The sequence below is a fragment of the Catharus ustulatus genome, chromosome 6 (assembly GCF_009819885.2).
Source record: "Catharus ustulatus isolate bCatUst1 chromosome 6, bCatUst1.pri.v2, whole genome shotgun sequence".
Classification (NCBI taxonomy): Eukaryota; Metazoa; Chordata; class Aves; order Passeriformes; family Turdidae; genus Catharus; species Catharus ustulatus.
The window spans coordinates 15,850,661-15,875,830 of NC_046226.1; the positions used below are offsets into that span (position 1 = coordinate 15,850,661).

At 40.4% G+C, this 25,170-nt stretch overlaps 1 protein-coding gene and 2 long non-coding RNA genes across 3 annotated transcripts; 2 read left to right on the top strand and 1 right to left on the bottom strand.

The window, feature by feature from the left end:
• Nucleotides 1–380: 380 nt before the first annotated feature.
• LOC116997823 lies at nt 381–3,838 on the top strand. Its single transcript, XR_004418247.1, has 2 exons — nt 381–543; nt 2,565–3,838. It is a non-coding gene; the product is annotated as an uncharacterized LOC116997823 (long non-coding RNA).
• On the bottom strand, nt 2,177–8,330 carry LOC116997824. Its single transcript, XR_004418248.1, has 2 exons — nt 8,208–8,330; nt 2,177–2,662 (listed from the first exon to the last, which is right to left on the bottom strand). It is a non-coding gene; the product is annotated as an uncharacterized LOC116997824 (long non-coding RNA).
• A 35-nt stretch (nt 8,331–8,365) lies between these two features.
• Nucleotides 8,366–23,710, top strand: DDX24 (DEAD-box helicase 24). The gene is made up of 9 exons (XM_033062942.1): nt 8,366–8,729; nt 8,960–9,696; nt 12,679–13,056; nt 14,663–14,816; nt 15,169–15,684; nt 17,750–17,825; nt 18,413–18,601; nt 20,996–21,125; nt 22,582–23,710. Exons 2-9 carry the CDS (start codon nt 8,967–8,969, stop codon nt 22,803–22,805), a joined length of 2,397 nt encoding a protein of 798 aa, XP_032918833.1. The 5' UTR covers nt 8,366–8,729; nt 8,960–8,966; the 3' UTR covers nt 22,806–23,710.
• The last annotated feature ends 1,460 nt before the right edge of the window (nt 23,711–25,170 follow it).

Consider the following 25,170-nt stretch of genomic DNA (forward strand, 5'->3'; position numbering starts at 1 on the left):
TCCTCACCGGCGGGGCAGGGAGGACACGGTGGGGCGGGGCGCGGCGCGAAGCAGCCCCGCCGCGGTGCGCGGTGCCGCCTCCCCGCCCGCTCGCCCGGGAGGAGGAGGGACGGTCGCTGTGGTGCAGTGACGCTCCCCGCCCCCGTCCCCGTCCCGCGGCGCAGCCCCTCGGCTCCTCCCCGGGTGAGCGCCACAGCCCCCGGCCGGTCTCCGGGGCAACGCGGCGCTACCGCGGCCTCCGCGCCCGGCGCTGCCCTGCCCCGCCCGGCCCGGCCCCGCGGAGGCCGCGGTAGCGCGGAGGCGCGGCCCCCTCAGCGCGGGCCCTCAGCGCCGATCCCGCTCCCCGGCCCGCGGCGGGCCCCGCGCGGCGCCCCGGCCGTGTCCGCAGCCCCGGGGGCTCCCCCAGCACAGCTGCAGCACCGCGTCCGCCGCTCCTCCGCCTTCCCCCGTGGGGCGCCGCGTTCCTCGGCAGCGGCGCTGGGACCCCCACCGGGGCCGCCCGTCTCACAGCTGTGCCAAAGCAGAACTGCGCCGGAGACATTGGTAACAAGTGCTGTTTTATTGAAAAGTCCAAAGCAGGTTCCTCCCCCAATGAACTTTTATACTAATGTTTCTTAAAAAAATTACTTCTTTGTGAAACTCTGACGAAGACATCACTTACACTCTTCATAAATTCTTATTCTTCACCTTTTGCATTCACACTTTTTGCGGTGAGTAACCCAGGTTACACACCACTCATACAGCAGCACGGATTTCCATACAGAGAGTTTTCCTGATATGTAATTAGGCCTTGGATGCCTTTACCATTTTGGCTCACAAATATGGATTGCCTTGGGGGTTGAAGGGACAGTATTTTTCTTCAAAATATATGTATGCTAATTACCTCATTCATATACAAATAAACATGAATAATCTTTAAAAACTTAGAGGGTTAGTGATGCAAAATGCATACAAGAACCATCACACACAGTTAGGCTCAGCATTTACGGATGTAAGTAATTCAGTGGCCTTTGCAATGGTTATATGAACACAACAATCACACTCAGACCAGGAATTAAAAAACCTGTCAGTACTTTACAAGGGCTAATTTGAGATGGTGTGATTTTTTTTATCCTTGTGAAATGCCCATGTGACTGAGTAAGCTTTGTTGATAAAAGATTAAAAAGTAATTCCAGAAATCCTGAAGATTATATGATACTATGTAATATATTGCCCAGAATTATATTAATTTTTATTCTATGACTGGCAAGCACCTCAGCTTTTGTCTAGCAAAAACTAAACATTGTCCCCTATGTGTTACTGTGTTACTTCTCTGTCTACCAGATAGGCCAAATTGTGTGCTTGGATAAATCAGTAAAACATTAAAAAATTAAAGCATCTGCATTAATTTCCAATGTACAACAGAATTATTAGCAGAAAAATCTAATCCAATATACATATAAATAATTAAAATGTTATGTAATAGAAAACTAACACCATTTGGAATTTTCAAGGCATGATGATTAACATGAGAAACACTTTTTTGAAAATCTCCTTTGCAAAAGATTTTTAACAAGGAGCATCACTAGACAGCAAATACAATAAACACCTGTAACTGAACCTAAGTCCTCTCAGAGTAGGTAAGGAATTAGGTCTATGAGAGGAAACAAAGTTTTAGACAATGTTCCCTCCTCAAATTTAGAATCCTGGCATGCAGGCTTCTGCCAATGGTAAGTATTAGGCAAACATACTGAAATCCCACACACAGTTAGTTAGGAGAATCCTCTAGCAACTTCTTTAACAGCCAATCTGTGGTTATGTCATCTTGCAAGTACTTCTCATCTTAGAGATTTCTGAGATCAAAAGTATTTTCTTTTGCATGCCTTGAACTGGGAACTCAATGCAGTTTTCAAACAAGGAATTCCAGAATTCAGTTTTAAAGACTGTAAAATATTGGGTTCAGATACGCAATTAGGCTGATTTCTCATGTTATATTTTACATAAACATTGTAAGTCACTAAGGAAAAGAGTTTTTTATAAATGTGTAAACATTTAGAAAAACATCTCTTCCTTATTGCCTTTAAAAACCTGTCCTTCTAACTCAGTCCAGGAAACACTGAGCAGACATGATTCCCATCAACTTTAAAATCTGTAGATATATCAAAGAGCTTTACAAATGTCCTGGAAATGTGAAAAGTAGAATTAATAAAATCTTTATTTCAAGAAATATAGTACTGAAACACAGAATAAAGAACACAGAAGGAATTAAATGTAAACATATCTCATTTTGACCCATACATTTGACAGAAAAAATAAAGCTTGCATATTTTTTGCCAAACCGCCCCTCCGACAGTAAACCTGCAGGCAAGTGGTCTCTCATTCTCATCTGTGATTAAAGTCACGTATGACTTCTTTCTGCTGCTGCTGCTTTCAGCTCCTCCCTCTTCCACTCCTCTCTTCTCTCAAATAAAGCTCTACCCTCAGCTTCCCTCTAACCTTGTCATAGCTATTGTATTAGAATCAAGAGCTATTTCGTGCTGCTTTAGTGAAATCCAGACTGAATTGGAACCTTCATTTTAACACAGGAGCTGTGTAACCTTGAAAAGACAGTACCAGGCTGATTTCAAATAATCCTTCCTTGATGAAGACAACTGCAGAGCACCTGAGAAAGTGGCACCCATACCTAGTGGAAGAAGAGAAAGTGTTATTCATGCCTTCTGAAAGCAATAAAGACAACATAGATGGAAGGATTTTGTACCTGAAGGACTCTTCAGGTACTCTGGCTCTACCTAAGGATTCTGGGGTGAAGTGGTTTGTAGGGCTGGACAGAATGCACAGTTCTCCTTTGCTACCCAGCAGCTAGGTGTCTGCCTTCTGGAAACTGCTTGGAAAAAGTCATGTTTCTTACTGTACCTGTTACACGTACCAAAAGAAGCTACCTGTAAATTAAAATATTCAGAGAAACTGAAAACTTCTGAGGTCTCAGAATGTATTGTAATGCCTGAATCAGATGAAATATGAAGGAACTGGTTTGAGGGATATAGAAAGACGTGCCAAGAAATGCTTTCAGGCAAAATGTGTGTGCTCCTGATTAAGAGGCAGAATTTCTCATGCGATAGCCAAACCAAAAAAGAAGGAAAGATTCAGGGAAGTATTTTTAATTCTATTGGGGGGAAAAAATGAAATCATTCTTCATTTCCCATTTTCTCTAATTTAATAGTCCAAAGAAAATAAATACCATTTTGTAATGTGAATTATGTAGGTTTTGCACTGTGTAATTACAGTTCTGCTCAGGACTCAGCACCTGAACCGTGCAGAAGTTCAATTCAGAATTCTGTCTGTTCACCAACACTGAGAAACAGCCAAAGCTGCAGCAGCTGTCGCTCACCATTTCCAAATGAGCGACCTCTGGCTGGAATTGGTTTTTACAGTCCACCAGACTCTTTAAAAATGCAATTTTTATGTTCAATTTAATGTCTTAGCTTTACAAAACAAGATAGTTTTTATGCCATTTGTACTACAAGCAAAAATGTAGCCATGAAAAGTGGTTCTTCAGAAAATCTCCATGTCAAGGCAAACCTGTAACAAGATTAATATAAAAGAAACATGCTCAAAAATATGAATCTACTTCAGAACAATGCTTAGAATGTAGCACACACAAACCTCAGCAGGGAAAAGATATTTTTTAGCGTATTTTCCAGTTTGTTGCTAAGAAACTGTTGCTTCATTTCACTACTGTCACTTGCAGAAAATTTTTGATTGTTCTTTTGCCATTTCGGACATCTCATTTTAACAGCTATATAAATAAATGGGTTTAAAGGGAAAAGCACTGGATTATGTTCAGTGTGCTTTCATTGTAGCCCTGTCTCCCATATTTTTTCCTCTAACTTCATTCCCTCCAATAAGAGCTAAAAAAATGAAATGGATTATTTTATGAGAACACAGAAAAGCTCCTTGAATTTATTTTTCTGTAACGTATAAAATCTGTAAGATTGCAGTCATTGTGCTCACCCTTTCTCTAAGAACTAATAATGTTCTCCTGCAGTGTCTAATCTGCTGTCCTCTGTCCAAAAGTAGTTAAAAGCACAGGCAAAAAGATAGAATAACAGCAGGGATAACTGAAAGTGTTGTTTTTCTTCAAATCTCCCCACTATTTGTATGATTTTTTTAACCTGGCAGAAGGACCTAATACTCAACTACTTTACTAAGTTTAAATGAATGATTTTCTCTTGTAAAAACTGGCTCTGCTATACTCATAAGAGGAAGCTGATGAGTCCAGTTCCTTGCTATGACAACCATGAACACTCTGTCGTACTCACGTCAAATATTATATCAAAACTAACAACTTTTTGCCTTCAAGTATTCTTTACTCATTAGTTACCATAGACACTTAAGATTTCCTACCTAAAATTACTGTTGGCAAGTTTACCAAGTTTCTTCTTGTGCTAGCGTCCTTTATTCTTCTTTCCTGGTATTTAAAGACTGCAGTCATATCTGCTCTAATCCTGGATTAAACAAACTAACCTCAGAATTTAGTTTTCACTCCTAAAACAGGCTCTTCATTCTCCTGATCACCCTAGCAGTTTCCTTGGCATCTGCTGCAGTTTACTTCACTTCTCTTGAATTAAAGTGATCAGAATACAGTATTGAAAATAAAAATATCTGGGAAATAATGTCTCTGGCAAAGAATGACTATCTGTACAGGAGTTAGTTTACCAAATATACTACATTGGCAGCTCACAGTTAATCTTGTGGTCAATTATTGCTGTCATCCACAGTGACCTAAAACTAATTAAGTCTCATCCTAATGGTATACATTCTCAGTATTAGCTTTAGCTGAGCAGCGCTGTACTTTGTATAATACAATTAATCCAATTATTCTGGTCCTCAAGGTCCTTTCAACCAGCCTTGATATCACAGTTCATTAATAACTGTGTCATCCACAAATTTAATATTGTATCACAGTTATTCATTAAATAAGATTAGTCCACAAGAATTTAAGAAACACAAGTAAACACCATATAGCTGAGAGGTTAATCTATCAATATATACACCAATGTGCTCACCCAAAACAAACATGCATTTCCCTTCCTCTTTAGCCAACTTCTTTCCCCTTTGTTCCAAAGTTCTGTCCCCAAAGTTCTGTCCTTTTCCTTTTTCCCCTATGGAAAATACTTTCAGGTTGTCCAGATACATTACATGCACTTTATTTTTCTGCCCAGAAAACCAGTTACCTTCTTAAGGGACATGGCCTGATTTCCCATTTCCCCTTGGTTAACCATTATTGACTTCTATTTAATTTCCTGTTACCTTCATAACTTCTTTAGCATTCTTTCTTTGAAAATACATTCTGAAGTATCTACTGCATCTGACTGCATTTGCAACCATTCCAAATGTTCTCTCAAATTAAATGGAGTTGTCTTTGCTATTCTTCAATCACACAGAAGAATCTTCACCTTGATAAATCTGTACTTGAGAACATCTTTGCTACTGTAACTAGAGTTAAACATGCCAGTACTCTTAAATCTCACGCTTAGAGATTATCTTGTTCTCCTGGCTTTATGAACACATTTGCTGAAGGAGGAGTATGATGTCTGACAAAAGGCTTCACAGAGGTAAGAAATGCATTTGTGAAGTTGGAAGAACAAACAGAGAAAAAGGAAAAAAAAGCAGCACAGGCAAGGGGTATATATTTTCAAATGAGGTTTAACAATAGAGAGTTATTATTTCCATGGTGCCATGCTGTAAGATCTTGTCAGTCCTAGAATGGTATTCCAGAACTTCTGAAAATGACAACAAAGGCCTTAAGCCCGAGAACCAAGGCTTTGCCTTGCCACTTCAGGACCAGAAAAACAAGCCTCGCCTGTCTGCACGCCAGAAAAGAGAGAAGAGCAAATTTTACAGTCTGTAAAGCACAGGAAGCATCAGGTCCCCCACTGGCCAGCAGCTGCATGTTTTTCAGGTGCACAGTGCACTGTGGGTATTAATATAAATCACAGTATGGTGACATTCTTTTGTTAGCAGTAATAGCTATCAGAATCAGTAATTAAGCACATACTGACATTCCTGCAAGAGACAAAAAAAAAAAAAAGAAAGAAAACAAAAAGAGAGAAACCAAGGAATTTGATTACTAAGTGAAAGCCTTCATCACTTGCTGACATGCACATTCAGCTGTTCCTGGTGCTGAATTCAGCTATATGAATCCCAAAATTAAAGGCATTGGTCAAAACAATCTCTGGCTTAACCTTCCTTAGGAGAAGTCTTCCATATTGTATAAAAAATTTAAAAATTAATTGAAAAAACATATAATATCTGTTTTGTAATACTGTGTAATAGCCACCAAACCACAATCCCTGGGCTACTGATCTGCAGGAATGTAAATTTACAGCTGGGAAGAACAGGATCTGTTACCAGGTAAAGTTCTGTAATGAGGACATCAAACCCTTCAGGTTCTCTTGGGCTCTCATACTGGCTTAAATACCTTGGAAACTATTGATAAAATAACAAAATATGCATGTACTCACATGAGCTATGCAAGCAAATGACATAATTCATTAACTTATTAGTACAGATTATTATCTTCACAATTTCCTGGTATTTAAATAACTGTTGATCTAAAGAAGCCCCAGGGGGTAAAGCAGACCTGTTCCATTTGTCACTGATATTTTTACTAAGAGCTCTCTCAGCACTGTCGATAATTGAATTGTGTTTACCAGGAGTTTAACAGCTGACTGTCTGTTAGGACACGAAGGTGAACTTCTCATTGACAAAGCCTTGTCACAACATACCAAAGCTGTGCCTCTTTCAGGTCACAAAGGCTCAGAAAGATTAATGTTACAAAGGCTTAGAAAGATTACTGTTACTGCAGTACTAAGCAAATGTTTACTTCCTTTGGTTATCCCATCTCAAAGCAACTCAAATAACCGAACACCTCTTGTACAACCAGTTCACACGTAGCAGTGAGAAAGTTACCGAGTCTGTGTAGGCTGTTCTGAAGCTCATTGCTTATTACAAACAGGCATGCCCCTTATTTCAAATTGAGATGTTAGGACCTGTAATTCAGTCCCTTAGTCTAGAATAGAGCTCAATACTGATCAAGAACTCAGCTGCAACCCTCTCAGGAATTCTTACTGAAAAAATCAGAATACTCATATCTCCTGTAAAAAAATGTCCACAATTACATTAAAAAGCACAATTCAACATAATTTGGTAAGTCATTTCCAAATTAAATCTTTCTTTCAGGACAAAGCTGGAAACTCTACAGCTACAAAAGTACATATGATTATACCTAGGAGTAACAGCTAAGAACTCTTCTGTCCAAGCTTTTTTCATTATTTTTATTCAGCAGCAGTGTTAAGTCAACCAGACCAGAATTTCAGAGTAATCTGTTTCTTTTGCTTCTGCAAACTTACTTTTGCTAACATGCAGTAAATAAGAGAGAAAATGGAAAAATTGTAAACAAGCTGTTTCGTCACTTACAAATTTGTATCTAAACAACCCGGAAGGAAAGGTACCTTTAATGAAGGAATGCATGAAGATTGCTGAAATCCTTCATTAAGGCTGGCATTAGGATACAGTCCCAATTGCTGTCAGTGAGACAATCCTATTGGCAATCACTGCCTCCAGCTCAGTAGCATATAAATAAGGTTTAGTGGCTGCAGTGTTAAAGGTACGGTGTAAAACCCTGCTCCCTGAACTCCCTCCTGATTGTCACTGATTTAAACTGCTCTCCCACAGAACATCAGGACCAAGCATCAAATGCTCTTTAACCTTGCTCATGGAATATGAATTAAAAGAAATTCCTCATATGGTGATTAGTAAGTCATTAATGGTTACTACCTGGAACTGAAACTGTCATTGGAAAAAATTTAATATGTTTATTTCTGCCTTTGGCCTAAAAACATAAAAAAACCAAAAGTAGAGAAAAAACCCTCTCCGATCTTCTCACAGAACCAGGAAAGAACTGCAAATACCAAATATAAGAAGTAATCGTAACAGTTGCTGCAATTGTACTTGAACCTACTGTCCTGGTCTCTATCACCTACAAAGCTCCTGGTTTTTAACTCGCCCTTCCTGTCTCACAGCAAGATACTCTTCTGAACATCAGCCAACCATTCAGAAGAAACAAAAATCTTCCATTATATAATTCATTACGTTCTCTTCCTACAGCAGGACACGGCTGCGAAGAACATGGATCACACAAGAGGAAAAAAGAACTTTGCTGTGACCTCGGTGATGTTTGCTCCTTTTCTGTAGCTATTTGCAACTTCTCTCCAAAAAGCCAGTGCCGGGTTCCCATTCCACAGGCCTCTCTCGCATTCCCCGCGGGATTTGCCACGCGCGCCCTCCCACACCCGGCCGGCGCCGCGCTCTGACGTCACGCGGCGGGTGACGTCACGCGGCAATGGCGGCGCCCAGCAGCGCACGCGGGGAGCAGCGGCGGTAGCGGAAGGCCGGGCCTGGGCAGCGCCCGCGGTCCCGCTCCGTCCTCCTCTGTCCCCCTCCGTCCCCTTCCGTCCTTCTCCGTCCCCCTCCGTCCTCCTCTGTCCCGGGGCTCCTGAGCGCCGTAAGCGCTGCGCGGGGCGGGGGCAGCCGGTGCGCGGAGCTCCCGCGTGTGGCAGCGGAGGCCGTGCCGGGCCCTGCCGCGGTTCCTGCGGGTGCTTCCCGGGGTGGGAGCCCTGTGCGGCCTGCGGGGATTTATCCAGCGGTTCTGCTTTTATCTCCAGAGGTGTTCCAGGAGGGAGCAGTAGGTCTGGTCTGCCTGTTTTATTTAGTTACATTATAATTTATTACCTTATATTTTAGCTATATGTATATATATATATATAAGCTCATAGTTATATTTAAGTGTGTTATTGATATATTTTAAAAAGAAGTAAAATAATTATTCCATGGATTGCTGTTTGCTTGAATATCAAGATAATCTCCATTCCGTAGATTTGAAGGCCTTCTTTTTTTTCTCCACCTCTTTCTTTTTTAGGTAAAAAATGAAGGCCAGAAAAGGAGGGAGATTTCGATCTTCCTTCAAAATGAAACGAAAAGGCATTGAAGTAGTAGGGGAATGGAAAACAGTGCAGATTGACCCCAATCTATTTGCTGAGGAGGAGTTTCGAGATATAGTGTGCTTGGAGGAACTCACAGACTACAGGCTAGTAAGTTCTTCCAAAGTGGGGAAAGTAAAAGAGAAGAAGAGAAAGGCTGAGAGTGCTTCCGAAGGAGGTATTGAGGAGGTGGAAGAACCTGTTGTCCCTCCCAAAAAGAAAAAGAAAAACAAAGATTTGAGAAGCCAAACAGATAAAGGCAATGCTCCTAATGCAGCAGAAATTGATGTGCTGGTTGATAAAGAGGCAAAGTGTAATGAAATAATTGAAGAAGCTAATTGTGAAGACCATGGGCATGTGACTGAGAGCATGTCAAGCAGAAGGGACACTCCAAAGAAGCAGAAAAAGAAGGCACCTAAAAACAAGGCTTCTCAAGCACAGGAGGCCCTTCCATCAGTAGCTACTTCTAAAAAAGGAAAAAACTGGACAACAGAAGTTTTATCCACCTCAGCTGATCAAAAAGCTGATGTGTCTGCATGGAAAGACCTGTTTGTACCTGAGCCAGTGCTGCAGGCCTTGAGCTACCTGGGGTTTAGTGCTCCAACTCCTATTCAAGCCTTAGCCTTGCCTTCTGCCATTCGGGATAATATGGATGTTCTTGGTGCTGCAGAAACAGGTACAAATCTGTTAAACTGCTCATGTATGCTGGCATACACGATACACGTGTAGGCTGTATCCATTTAAGTTTCTCTTAAAGTGTAGCCCATGGCTGCAAGTTCTTATATGTACAGGAGGCAGCTTTTGTGTATTACAAGAGAAGAGTTTTTGTCTTTTGCATATCCAGCATCTTAGTAAAGTTTTAAAACTTTGTAACTTACAAACATGGGAACATTTTTACAAAGCATGCAAAGCTTTGAAGTCTCAATGAGTTTTTATGCTTTTGGCAGAAATCTCTTTTCCTGTTTCTCAAACTGCTTCCTGTTTTGGGAATGGTAAGGTGATACTCTGCAAAAGGCAGAATTAATGAAGCAAACAGGGTCATTTCTGCAGCAGCCAAACACATGCTCCTGGCGAGGCAAAGCAGACAACCAGATTCCTGTGGAGATAATTCCTACTAGTGTGGAGCAGTAAAAGAACACTGTGTTAAGTGTGAATATGACCCAGGTCCTACTCAGAGCAAAACGAGCCCACCCTGTGCTCTGTCCCCCAGCTTTGCCTGTATGTTGTCACCAGCCCTTCTCCTGGCTTGTGCTTAAAGTGAGTAATTACATTAATGATTTGAGAGGTAGATTCACATCCCTCTTGTGCTCAGCTCATGCTTTGAGCATTGCTAACCCTCATGAAATTTGTTACAGCTCCTTGTTTACTTAATGTATGAAGTCTCAGAACATTATGTTCCCTCAAACTTTGTTTGCGGCTCATACCTTTGAAGTTTTGTCTTTACAACGTTTTTCCCCCTAAAACGCCTAGAGATAGGAAGCACAATTGGAAGCTTCCTTGGTTTAAAAGCTTCCTTTACACGGTTTTCATCTGTTCCAATTGCTTTATCTCCCTCCTTCTCTGTAAGTCCTTTACTGCTCTTGAGCAAGAAGGTGTAGTAAACTAATAAGATATGCAGTCATTTGCATTTTTATTTTAATTAGAAGCTGCGTTGATGCTATTAGCTTTAGTAAGATTAAAAAGGCCCACAGGGAGTGTTTTTAAAAACGGAACTGAAAATTTAAATGGAGTTTTTGTACTGCAAAAAAGTGCCATTTTGGCAGTGCTGGTAAGCAAATTCCTCTCTAGCTGCAGAATGGAAAGTGTGGTTACTGGCAGGCTGTCGTGTTGCTTTATAATTCTGTATAACCCTGAGGTAGTAGGAATGTGTTTTGCTCATTTATTCTTTCATGAGTGAAATCCAGATTCTCTCCAGAGAATCTTTTGGATCATCATGTTCCTATAGAAACTTGGGAGATGTGGACAACTGCCTGTCAGGAGGTGCTGCAGTAGTGAGAGTTTGAAACTCTAGGGTTTTTTTCTGCATCCTGCAGCACCTCTTAGCATTGGGCCTGAGGGAGGAATGTGTGAACTTAATGAACTATTAATCTTTTTTGGTAGCAACATTGGGAAGACTGGCAAGATTTTGATAGGACAGTAGATCCATGTACACAGGAAAAGGAAATGTCAGGACTTGTTTTTGCAGTGGATCTAATCCTTGCTGGTCATTACTATGTAGAACTAGTGAGATTTCTGGTTAAGGAGCCAAATCTATGTGAAATTATACAATATGAACCTGTTTAAAAGAGCTTGAATTGGCTTGAGCTGTAGTACCAAGATATTCTTTCCTCCTGGTTTTGCATGCCTGTGGTTTTGCATGGTATGTGGTTTGTGTGTTATAAAGATACCATGTACTGTGAGGTGATAATTTGTTCAATTTGTGGATGAATCTAGTGCCTGCAGAATAGTCCTGATTATCACAGCTGTAATCTGTCTGGGTGCAGCACTGACATTTGCACCAGCAAACTGCATTACGTTTAATTCAAAATAGCAGTGTTCTTCACCTTCAAAACAGATATTCTGTATTACCAGAACCTTATTGTATAAGTGCTCTAAATACAGGTTATAACCATTTTCCACTTCAAGTGCAGATAGAAGTCTTAAAATACCTCTCAGCCATGCAGAAAGGTGGATAAGTGGATACAAGGCTTTGCAGCAGTACTGGTCAGGATGATGACACTGGGCTTATCTGTATTAACTATGGTAAGGTTCTCCCCTTAAATAGGCAAAATTCTGTGTTGCTGAATTGGCAAACCTTTACAGCTTTTTGATATGCACAGGAATTGAGATGAGATTTCCAGAGGACTGTTTTCCAGCAGTGTCCTATCACAGCAATGGTGTAATAGTATCTCGTACTCTAGATGCTGCTTTCGTGTCTACTGAACTGCTACCTCTGAAAAGCTTTACTGGGGTGGATGTGCTACCAGGCTTTTCCTAATGTCTTTATTACAGAAAGATAGTTCAGAAGGGAATACATGGCAGTGATATAACTTGCAGTTGGTACAGTGAATCCTTGCAATTAAACTTGCTTTTGACAAGCCATGTCTCTCCAAAGTGGATTCTCTCTTTTGAATTAGATGTATGTGTTCTGATTATAAAAATGTGAGCCAGTGCTAGATCAGGAAATCAGATGGTGGAGTATTTCAAAATACAGTATCTTACAAAGTTGTAAATACAGGACTATAAATTGAAGATGGAGGCTAATCCTTCAAGTGCATTCCAGTTTCTCCTTGGCCTCATTTGCTATTCTTTTATTTGGAGAATGTTGATTAGGACTTTCAATTAGGGCATAGTATTCTCCTTATGGGCATACAGTTCTTTAAAAATATCTTGAGTGCAACTGCTAAGGATTTAAAAAACCCTTTAGAACAAATAAATATGCCAGACCTGCTAGAGATTGGAAAAATACCTGTTCCCCAGGAACAGGGGAGTGGAACTGTATAAAGGGAACAGGAGAAAAGATGCTAGTGCTGCAAGTTTTTGGTCTTCCAAAGATCATGAGTTTGCATCTGTTACAATGGTGTGTTTTAAGAACAGTGTGTGATTGGCTGTTGCTTTTCTCATCTTTTCAAATAAATGACTTGTCAGTCTGTGTTATTATTCTTGTTTGTTTTTTTAGGAAGCGGCAAAACGCTTGCATTTGCAATTCCAATGATTCACTCTGTGCTGCAGTGGCAAAAATCAAATAACTCAACAGCCAGAAATGACAGTGTTTCTAAAGAGTCCCATCAGCATCATGATGAAACAAGATGGGAAAATGAGGATGAAGCAGAAAAAGTAACCCATCAGCAGGTTGAAGATAGCGGAGATGAAGATGATGCATCTTTCACAACAGGCTGTGTGAAGGTGCTGGAAAATGTTGAATTTGAATCCGATGATGAGACACATACTGTTGACTCCCATAAAAAGAGTCCTCTTTTAGGACTGGTCCTTACTCCTACAAGAGAATTAGCTGTACAAGTAAAGCACCACATTGATGCAGTTGCAAAGTTTACAGGTATGTAAATCCCACAGGCCATGTCCCACAGCCAGGTTGGACTGTGTTTGGATCTTGGCATTGGTGTTGAGCCAGAATGTGTGCCACGCTTTCTTCCATAAAATCATAAAGTGGTGTCACTTTTGAGGGGTTAGAGGTTTTAGCCACTGATGTGTGAGAAATGCTTGGAGATTGTTCAGTGAGATGCACGTGGAAGTCGGCAGTTAATGTGAGCTATTTTGCTTTAAAATGTGTCTTCCTTCGAATAGGTATTGATTCATGCTCTCACAACACAGAATCAGTACTAGATACCTGGTGACAGCTAACTTTGTTCTAGTTTTGGATAATGTAAGCTATATATAATTAATAATTTAGTGATATATAAATTTTTATTATATAATAATTTAATTTTTAACAAGTATATCAATCTTTGTATATACTGTATAACTTTGTTATAGTTTAAAAAAAAAAGTTATGGCCATAAATATGGTAGATGGCATTGCTAGATTGTCTGACTTGCCTCCTGCAGCAGTCAAGCCACAGAGGTATTACTGAGTAACATGCCTGACAAAAGCAATTCCCCCTTCTTCTTTCCTTTCCAGAAGTCAGTACATCTGTTAAGTGAATGAGTGAGGACATGAAACTGTTGAAGATGGCGAGTTTTTCCCAATTCTCTCCACTTCTCCAGTGCCAGTAATTGTTTATTTATTAAATAGGATATGTAGTGCAACTACTTTTAAGCCCATCTTCCTTTGGTGTCTGTATGTCCTGCTGTGCTCATCAGTCTGCATCTGATTACAAAGCTTATTTTAACTGCTAGGCTGAAATAATCAATGTATGTCACACAGTTTTGCTAGGAGCAATGCTATTTATGTATAAAAATCTGCTGCCCAAGTGATAATATAGTTGCTGCAGCAGGAGAGATGTTTTGATGTGGACTTTCTTTATCGCCTCAAACTCCCTTTGGGGAAAAAATAAACGGTGTGGTGTTTCACAAGTAGTCCAGAAGAGAGATCAGTGGAAGCTTGGATACTGGAAGGGTCTTGCACAGTGGCATTGAGTATGGGCCAGTGTATTCTTTGAAGAAGTAGGGTGAAATAAGCAATGTGTGGAGTCTGCTTCCAGAGATAAACTCCTTTTAGTAACTCTGCAGGCTACTTAAAGCTAACAAGGTTCTGTGCTACTGTGCAAGAATCATTAATCGGATGGAAGCATACTTGGTAGGATTATTCCATAGCAAATGAGTTATATAGCAAGACAAGCATTTCTCAGTCTTATTCTTGAAAGGATCTTCTTAACAGGAATATGTTTGCTCATGCAAATATAATTGAGAAAACACGAGACTCTGAAATATGTGTAAACAAAACTAACAGCTATGGATGTGATTCTTCATGCTGTTGAAAGACAGGTGCACTAATTCTTGGCATCTAACTATAATGAGAATTTTTCTGTAAAACTGAGTGCATTTCTGTATGCTCAGTGTTACATAAACCCCCTGAAGTTTCCTGGCCAAAATGCTCATTGAAAGTTGCAGTGTAGACTGCTCAAAACACTTCATGAAGTATATATATATAAAAACATTCACTGGTAAATTAATGAAATAAAATCTGTTATTTATATGTTCTAGGCATTAAGACTGCAATCCTAGTAGGAGGCATGGCTGCACAGAAGCAGGAACGTGTACTGAATCGAAAGCCAGAAATTGTAATTGCTACACCAGGCCGTCTGTGGGAGTTAGTTAAAGAGAGACACCCACATCTTTCAAATCTTCGTCAGCTCAGGTAAAGGTGCCTTTTCAGATAATTGCTGGATACTGAACTGGGCAGCCCTGCATACTGATAAGGTTACTAACAGATTAAATAATTTAGACTACACGGGATCACCTATTTCTGTGTCAGTGTTTTATTGAAATGCACATTGGTTATTTTGGTGGAGGGAAATGTCAGTTAAAGACAGTAGTAAAAACTTGATATTTCAAAAAGAAATGGAGAAGGCTACTGTAGCTGCCGCAGCATACCTGGTGTTCCTTTCAGTTTTATATGCATAATATCCTTTATGTGTTTAGCAGGAAAATTTGTTCTTAAATGTATCAGTGCACAAGTGCATTTTTACTCTGTGTTTTCTACTTGACAGGTGCCTTGTGATTGATGAAGCAGATCGAATGGTTGAGAAAGGTCACTTCTTAGAGCTGTCTCAGTTGCTGGAAATCTTAAATGATTCACAGTATAACCCTCGACGACAGACTTTTGTTTTTTCTGCCACTTTGACTTTAGTCCATCAGATTCCCACAAGAGTTTTACAAAAAAAGAATGCTAAAAAGATGGACAAGAAGACCAAACTAGAATTGCTAATGGAAAAAGTAGGAATAAAGGGCAAACCCAAAGTAATAGACTTAACAAGGAAAGAGGCTACTGTTGAGACTCTGACAGAAACCAGAATCCACTGTAACACAGATGAGAAGGACTATTACCTCTATTACTTTCTTCTCCAGTACCCAGGAAGAACCATGGTCTTTGCAAATAGCATAGACTGTGTAAAACGCCTCAGTTCTCTCCTCACAATCTTAAATTGTGATCCTCTTCCTTTGCATGCCAACATGCACCAAAAGCAAAGGCTGAAAAACCTGGAAAGGTTTGCTGAGCGAGAGAGGTGAGTTGATTTTCAACTTCCTAGTAGAAAAAGAAAAAATTGCATAAAGGGTGGTTGGGAGGGGAAACAACTCTGTTAGTGTAGGAGTAGGAGGGGGAAGTTAGGTGAAGATGTGAGTCCCCTGTTCATGAGCCCAAAATATTAGCAATTAAGGATGAGGTTTCACAGTTAAGGTGATGAACTGGGGCAAGTTCAGTGGAAGCCACCAGGATATTCAATAAGCACTGGCTCTGCAAGAGAAGAGACTGAAGGGGACAGGGTGTTTGTATTACCTGGGCAAAGTTGTTTGTGGGGAGCTAATGGCAGCCCTCTGACACCATCAAAGAAGATTATCCAGAAGATGGACCTGGGCTTTTCAGAGTGGTGCTTGATGTGAGGATGAGGGGTAATGGGTGCAAGTTGAAATAAGAGGTTCAGGCTGGATATGAGAAAGGGCTTTTTCTCTGTGAGGACAGCAGAGCATGGGAACAGTCTGCTTGTCTTGGAATCTTTTTGAGGATCAGTTGGATAAAAGCCCTGAACAACCTGATCCAGTCTTGCAGCTCATCCTACTTTGAGGAGGTTTTACTAGAGACCTCCTGAGGTCCGTTGGAGCCTGAAATGGCCTGTGGTCAGGAGCTTGTTGCTGCTGAAGGAGCTGTTGCTTGCCCTATTTTCAGACATGTTTTTAGAACTGCCCTGCACAGCTCTGCCCATGTCCTGGCAGGTCATTTGATCCTCTGTAAGCTATTGAATCTCCCTAAACCATCAGAAAACTTACTCATTTGCAGGTTTAGTTACATAAATTAGTATCCCAAGGGTCAAAGTATCTTTGACAATGCAAAAGAAGGGCAGTTGTGCCTTTCAGCAGTAGTGGGCAGCCAGGGCTTACCCAAGCAGACCTGTCCTGCCATTTTGGGAAACATTGTTTGGGTTGTCTTTGGCGTGGCCTTTGGGAGGAGATTTTTAGTGTCATTACTTTCACAGTCCAGAAGCCTCACAGTTTAGTCCTGCTGTGAGCTGCTGCATGCTGTCTGGGAGTTTGTACCTTGTTAATAGATTCAGGCATGGAGAACAGAGGTTGAATTGCTGTGAGGGAGCTGCAGCATCCCTTGGCAAATGTATTGATAGCATTTGCATAGGTCAGGTGAGGTGTTTTCAGACTGCTGATTTTCAAGGCAGGAAAGAAATCTATGAGACCATTTCTTATGCCCTTCTGCAGACTGCAAGCTGTAGAATTTTCTGTTGTTATTTCTGCTTTGAATCTTGTAGCAATAGAGTATGCAGTCAAATGCCATAGAATCTTAACAAATTTCCATTACCTAAAAGTTACTCATTTCAGTTGCTGGAAGATGTTTTTAAAACAAACTGTTCCATATCCTAGGGAGACTTTTGTCTCTGTGGAGACTGTTTATATAAAAGAATAACTACTTTGAGTAGTTCATCTTGTCTAGGGATAAGGAGAAATAGTAATTGTTAGAACAGAACTCCCCCCTTTATTTCTTGGTTTTAATTTACTGAGAGTTTATTTGAGTGCAAGCTGGTAGAAGATACTTCACTTCCAAAAAACTTTTATTTAAATAGATAATGTTAATAATGTGATTTTTCTCAACTGGTAAAACTTTTAATAACATGTCTGTACTTCCAGAGGGTCAACTGTTGTTAATGGTGTGGTCATAGCAAGCTAAAGGAACTGAAGAGTGTAATGCAGGGGGACTTACCTCCCCTTCCTCGTTGAATAGCATTTTTTTCTAGCATTCTTATGAACTGAGAGAGGAACAACATAGGAAAATAGGATCCAGCAAGGTAGTGCATTTATTTATTGAAAACAGAATAGACCAGCTGAAGGCAACAACTGCATTTTTAAATTTTACTTTAAGAATTATTGTTTCAAGACTGCCCTTGAGGTAGTAAATTGGGTATCATTTCTGTAAGGGCAAACAGAATTCATATATCCTACAGATAATACAGTATGAACTTGTTCCTTAAGCTGCTGTGGTAGAATTCTAGGTTCCTGTATTTTATGTTCCTTGGCAACTTATTTACTCTTCAATCTTATGTTCACTGAATTTTGTCACTTTCTCAGCTGTGTCCTCCTGACAACAGATGTTGCAGCTCGTGGTCTTGATATTCCTAATGTCCAGCATGTCATCCACTACCAGGTTAAACATTTTTAATGTTTTTCCTTTTACTATTTTGGTTTGATACAAGTTTTTGCTGATCCAAATCCTGAACACTGTAAAGCTGTAATTCTTGGTCCCATATAAAGTACAGTCCCAAGTACAGAGATTAAATCATTTGCCTGTCCTTAGTGCTTTATAGTTGGAGATCTCATTTCTGCAGTGACTGACTGCAGTAGGTAGCACCTTATGAATGTGTGATTATGTATCAGAAATTACATAATAGATACGATCCTCCTTGCTTTTTGCTTACCTTTGATATCCAAAGGTGTCCAATTACTCAGCCTTATAACTCTTCTCTGAGGACACAAAATATTTTCCTGTTTTGCAAATGAAATGACAGAGGGTTAGAAGTTGGGAGAGACTCAGAAAAGACTGCGCAAGGAAAAATTCTGGATCAGAGAACGCAATGTGTCTCAAAACATCATCTTTTACATTACTTTTACCTGTGTTGCATGCAATGTACTGTGTGTGTAAAGCCCAATATTCTTTGGCAGCCTCTTGTCCAAAGCATGCAGGCTGCTGCAGCTGTCCATGGCCAGCTGCATGGCTTCTCTGAATTCCTGCAGGTCCCTCGTACTTCTGAGCTGTACGTGCACAGAAGCGGCCGAACAGCCCGAGCTGCCAATGAAGGCCTCAGCCTGTTGTTGATTGGCCCTGAGGACTTGATCAATTTTCGGAAAATCTATAAAACATTGGAGAAGAGTGAAGAGCTGCCATTTTTCCCAGTTGATGCCAAGTGCATGATGTCTATTAAGGTAAAGAAATAAGAGTCTTTTTGCAGTGTGAGTAGTTGCTTGCTTATTTATATTACTGATATGATACTGCCGGTCGTGTTCTTTCCAGGTTTCAGATGAAATTTACTCTTGAGAATATGGGTTTGAAAATTAAGTTAATTGAACTTTATATTTTTGTTATGATTTCTTCTCAATAACTGACCCAAGAAAGGTGTTGAAACATAAAATCACTTATATTTTTCCAGAAACAATATAGGGAAACGAATATGTTTTGTGGCAGAGGAGCTAGGATGGCTCTGCTAAGTACTTTGTTTACAGCCTCTCACATTAAGAACAGACAAGACAGCAGTAGCAGGTCCAGGATTATTCAGTGGTCTTCACCTGCCTTTTCCCATCTTAAGTTGTGAGTTGTCTGCTTTCCTGAAAGTTCCTGTACTGTGAGGCCACAGCTGCCACTGAACCCTGTCAAACTGAGTGTGTTTCCCTGTTCTAGGTTATTGCCCATTTTAAAGAGTATTCAGTCATTCACTTACTCACAAGATAGACAATGGTTAGAATTTACAAGACAATATGTTTTAGAAAGCGTCTAGTCACTGCAGATTTTCTGTTTGAATAAGAGACTATTTCATGTCTCAGCATTCTCTTAACAGTTTGGATGGTCAGTCACATACAAATGGGACATATTTAAATACTAGATTTTAAGGGAATCCAGCTGGGGTAGAAATGTCTGCATATTGCACAGTCATTGAGAACAGGGAAGAGTGCAAGCAGCCAGATAGTGCAGCAGGAGTCTTCCTCATGGTATTCTGATTCAGGCTTACCTAATTGGATTGGACTGAGACCAGGGTCTACCCCAGTGGCAAAAGCAGTATCCTCACCTTGGGAATAATGACAGCAAGTTTCAAAACTCAGGTTTGCTGCAAATAGGATATTTCTTTCAGGAGATGCAGCTTTCTGAAAGAGGAAAGAAAATCAAATAAATGCTTCCACGGACTCATTTTTTTCTCTTCTTGGTAATGAAGAGAATCTGATTTCCACCCTTATCTCCCCCACTGCCCCCTTTCACCCACTAAATGTTTCTAGTCACTGAAAGAAATCTGTTGTTTTGAAGAGTGTTGCTTCAGAGGTTCCTTCTGTGTTTCTTGATGAGTAGTTCTTGGCTCTTACCATGCTCTGTCAATTAATGGGCAAATAAATACTGTTTCTACACTTTCCTTTTCCTGTCACCATCTCACAGTGATCTCTCCTATCTGTAATAGTGCTCCTCTCCCCAGAAGAGATCTCTGTAATTGTAGTTCCAGGACTGCAGCCTCATAAGCCCTTGCAACAGTCAGGTCATATTTATGCTTTGTCCTGGGTTTAGTCACAAAGTCATTGTAGTTGGGAATGGTACTGCTGGTTCTTTATGTCCATGCTGTTGGCACATTCCTTCCCTCCTTTTGTATGCCTTTATTCAAATTCAGGAGAAGTCTGAAAGGGTTTCACACTTGAGAGGAACAGAATTGAACCGGGATAGACTTAAAAAGGACTTAAATTTTACAGAGATGGAAGAGCTTACCTTAAATTTCTTGTAAAGATCTAAGAAGTGACTGACTTAGTATCCACTGCAAGTGTTACTTCTCTCTCTCTCTGTAGTAATTACCTGGCACTCCTGACTGGTGCTGTACTGTGTAGCACCGACTATTCAGATTCCTGCACGGGTTTGTTTTATGAAACTGCAGGCACATTTCAAAGAGCAGAACTTGCTTCTAGTAGGTTCATATTTACTGTTAGTGCAGATTTTCTTTCCACAGTAAATTAGTTAGTTATTTGGCTGGAAGCCTGCAGGTCAGGTTAGGTTTGCTGGACATTTTTGTATCATCTGTGTGCAGCTGGGAAGAAGGACAGGACATTCTGTCCTGTGCCTAAACAAAATCCAGGTGTATTCCTGAAAATATGATTGGTTCCTTCCATATGGCATGCAGGAGTTTACTTTCTTCAGCATGGAATGAAAGTAGTGGCTGCTCCTTACTGCTGAGACTAATTACTCTGAGATCAAGCTCTACTATATAAATATGTAACTTGGAAATTACTGGTATCTCAATCGTGATTTGTTCTTGATGTCTCTCAAGTGTGCATACAATGATGCATTCATACAATGTTGAGTTAACATTCAGGTATACTTAGTAGTTGAGATGTTCTACTATGGATCTAAGGAAGGAAAACGCTAGTGAGTGATGATGTTCATGTGATGTTGTTTAGTGATTATGATGATGAATGGTGTTTATTAGGTGGAGCATCTCCTGGGACATGAGTAGGGAACAAAAGTGTCTCTGCACCCCAGTTGCATTGCAGTGCATGCTCTCAAACACTTATTCTGCTAAAGTACCCCACATTTAAACCTGATCATAATGTCTAAATGTACTTTCATTGCAGGAACGGATGAATTTGGCAAGGCAGATTGAGAAGGCAGAATTTTTCAACAGTCGGGCAAAGCAGCACAACTCCTGGCTCCAGCAAGCTGCAGAGGCTCTTGAGATGGATCTTGACGATAACATGTTGATGGGCAAGTAGAAAATGTTTTTCCATGGGTGTGCTCAGTAGGGCCCATAGTGCTGGTGTCCAGAGAAGCCTCACTGTGGCAGAGAAGCTTCAAAAGCTGCAGGGCAGGGGTGGGGGGAAGGAAAGGAATGTTCTTGATGCGTGGTGTTAGTGGTGTTTTCAGGATGATCATGCAACAGAGAGTGCTGGAGCTGAGGGAGTGAGGTGTGACAGTTCTGGCAAGTCACAGACAAGTCTACATGTTGTAGGACAAGAATGGTTGAGCTTCTGGCAAGCATTTCAGAGTAATCTAAGCAGCCCAGTACATCCTGATTGAATCTTGTCCTCTCTTGTCATAGAAAAGGCTGTTTCCACACTTCTGCTTCTCTCTCCCACTCTCTTAGTAGTCAGGCATCAGGACAGGAGCCTGACAGCTCTGTGTGGGAACACCCAGGAAGTGCTAGGGAACACCAAATATTATATGAGCCTTAAATAGGCTGAGCTTGTGGGCTGAATGGCCGATACATGTATTGAAGTTGATGAGGTTTTTGGTGGTTTGTTAGAAGTAAATAATTTCTTACATTTTTAAAATTAAATATTTTGCAGGCTGTAGCTGAGAGGATATGTAGGGCTGTACAACTACAAGTGGCTATTAGTTCAATGCCAGTTTTGCAAAGCTTAGATGCACTGTAAAATGCCCCATTGTGTTCATATTTTGGGAGCTGAAGGTATGATTTCCTACCAGTTCTTTGAAGACAGACTGAATAGGGTTGCTGCAGAGCTCACTTCAGATTAGTCTGGCTCTAACCTGTTAGCTGTTAAATATGCCAATGCCTTCATTTTGAAACATATTTAGATTAATGTCTTTATTCATGCCTGAACTAGCTGGTTCTCAACCACTTTACAAGAGACACTAACCATCTCTGTCTAAATTGTTCAGGAGTGCTTTCAGATAATTAGCACTCTGCTGTCTTGTTTTGACATAATCTGAGTATGCTATGCTTTGGAATGAGTTTCCAAACAGCTCATCCAGTCCAAGTAAGTTGTGACTCTCAAGTGAAACACTTTGTAATTGCTACCCAGAACCTTGCCAGGTTTATGCTTTAAAGTGTGCTCAATCTCTAAATCTTATGTAGCTTGTTGGAGACCAATTAAACTCCCAGTCATTCCTGCCATAAGTGAAGTGCCTCTTACACAGTTACAAAAGATTTAGTAACGTGCTTTCAGTTTTACCTTACAGCAACCTTGATTTCATTTTTCTCCTCGGGCCTAACTTAACTTAACTATGGTCACTCAACAGTCAGGATTTTTCTTGAACTCATTACCATGTGAACAGCCTGGGTGATATGAAAATGTCACAGATCACTGGGAGTTGAGTTGAGAGAAAGCTGGGGTCAGCATCTGCCCCTATCACTACAAAGGCCTGCAACGCAAGTTTTTTTCTTGTTGTAACATTCTGTATCTTTGATTTCTGCCCCAAGGAAGAAAAGCTAGTGAGCAAGAAGAAAGCCAGAAGCAAAAGATGCTGAAGGGGATGAAAAAACAACTGAAACATATGTTGTCCCAGCCACTGTTTAAAGTTCTTATGAAAACCAAGTACCCAACACAGTCTGGAAAACTGCTCTTGCCTCAGACATCAGTGAGCATTTCAGCTCTAGGTGCTGTGTCCAAAAAGCAAGCCAAGAAGAAGAAATCAAAAAAATAAAATCAGATAACAGCAAGATCAGCCAGTGTGACAGAAGCAAGGACTATCCTCATCAAGGCTGTCAGTGCTTATGGAGGAGCCCAGCTAGAAGACAGATTGTATAAGGATGTTGCCAGTGTATTGGTTGTACAGGCACAAAACAAAATGCTGATTTAAAGAGCTCAGTTAACATCTGGTTAGTTACTGTTGAATCTTGTCTTGGATCTTGGTTTTTTATGTTCTTATTTTTTTTCTTAAATCTCTATATTAATAGAAGTTAATTAGTTTTCACATACTTGTGATAATTACTCCATTTTGTGAGATGGGTAAGAGTTTCTGGGTTGAATTCACTATGGGCATACTCTAGTGATAAAACTTGGTTTTAATTTCAATGTCTTTGAAGGACAGGGGAAGGTCAGCTTTATACAGTGGGAGTACAGTCTGAGCTAGTGGTAGTGGGAGGTTTGGCTTTTACTGCCTCCAGCTCAGTGTGAAAGACAAAAAATACTGATAATGTTACCAGTAAGTCTACAGTTCTGGTTATGGAAGTGTCCCAGTTTTCTTTCTCCTCTGATAATATTTCCCTGTTCTGTTCTCCATCAGATTAATTCTCTTAGTTCTGTGTTAATACATGTTGAATGTGCAAAAAGAAGTTAAGGTGGCAATGGGCCAGGACTGACCTTGGGAGATGTGTAGATTTCTGAGGAATAAGTGTTGCTACTCAGTGTTTTCTTGATTAATATTTGAAGTTAAGCCTATATTTGAAAACATGTTAGAACCATGATCTTTACTGTAATGGAAGAGATGATGTTTTGAATTGTCACTTTTGAAAATTGTTCCATGATAATTATGCTTCTAAATAATTTTAACCTAATCTGGGCAAATATTTTTTTAAACTGTTTTAAAATACATGCCAGAAAAATATATTTTAAATTTTTGTTAAATTATATCTGCCATAAACTCCAAAGCCTGTGTCTGTTTTCAGTTACTTGAGATTTCTAAATCCTTTATAGCTGGTGATGTTTACACCTAGGAGGCAAGGAGAGGGGAAAAGCACCCAAAAGATAAGACAGTGGAATCTGTGTTGGTGGGAGGACAGGTAACCTTCACCTGCTGGCTCTGAATGAGGCTTACTTTCTGTGTCTCAAACAGTGTGGATTGAACCAGTGTCACTGCCATGACAAGAAACACCAATTTACTCAGCTACTCAGGGAAATTTGTCTGTGGAGTTGAGTGCCCCTTCTAACCACTTGCTAGTTATGTGAGAATAACAAACTCTTTATTCTTTCATCTCTGTAAATAATTGAAGCCCTCTATCTCTGGAGGGCTTTTCTCTTGTTTTCATGCATTACTGAAGAAGAGCTGTGACAATGTAATCATAAGCATACAGAACTTGTCAATTATGTATGAGACTTTCCTTGCTATGCACTGCTTGTCTCATGCCCTCGGGAGCAGAGGGGGAAGTTTTGGGGAGAAGAGATGGTAAGGTTCTGTTTCCTCTCATGTGAGGAGACACATCTTTGGAGTTAATGTGACATCTGAAAAATAACAATTCTATGACAGTTCCTTGTAAGGAAGGCTGGCAAAAGGAACTGAACAAAGTAAGCATGCCCTCATTTCTTTACTGTGCCATTTTAACTAGACTTACATTTTTAAAAGGAAACTTGTATTGCTTTTGCATCATGAAGGGTTTGAAGACCAGGTAGGCCTTTTCTGCATCTTATGATGCATTTCTGTTTCCATTTCATCAACAAAATCAAGGCTGGATCCTGACAACAGAGCTCAGCATTTCCCTGTCTGAATCTGCATGAGTTTCAGCAATTTCTAATTCCATAAGATCATGAGGAGAACAGAATTGGGGGACAGTGAGAGTGTTATTACTTCATTTCTATCATTGTTATGAAGTTTTTCAGCTGCTCCTGTTTCCCTGTGTTTAACAACCCAGTTCTCAGGCTCCCAGCCCACTGTCCTGCTAAGTCTCTCCAGGACGGAGCATGGCACTTGTGCCCTCCTTGCTGCCTTCATAGAATCATAAAACTTAATGCCACCATGCCCGTATAGCAGAGTGCCACATATACTTGTGTTTTGAACGCTCCGGGGATGGTGACTCCACCACTTTCCTGGAGAGTCTGTTCTGATGCTTAATGGTTCATGTTTGCTTGTGGGACATGCTCTGGGGCTGGTTTTCTTCCGCAGCCTCTTATGTGCCCTGCATGAACTCTCAATTCTTAAATCTACTGATGCTGCACCCCCACAGTAGCTAAAGCAGAGCATGGACCTTAAAAATATCTCAGTGTCTTGAAAAGAATACTTGTCTAGAGCTCTGAAAGCTCTCTTGTGGCTACCTGTTTTGCTTCATCATTATCTTACCAGTATACCCTGAGTC

What these genes read in the sequence shown, in the direction of transcription:
- DDX24 (XM_033062942.1), top strand. Translation starts at nt 8,967, where the DNA reads ATGAAGGCCAGAAAAGGAGGGAGATTTCGATCTTCCTTCAAAATGAAA. An exon ending in TCAAATCTTCGTCAGCTCAG is followed by an intron (nt 14,817 to 15,168) that starts GTAAAGGTGCCT and finishes TCTACTTGACAG; the next exon opens with GTGCCTTGTGATTGATGAAG. An exon ending in AGTGCATGATGTCTATTAAG is followed by an intron (nt 18,602 to 20,995) that starts GTAAAGAAATAA and finishes CTTTCATTGCAG; the next exon opens with GAACGGATGAATTTGGCAAG.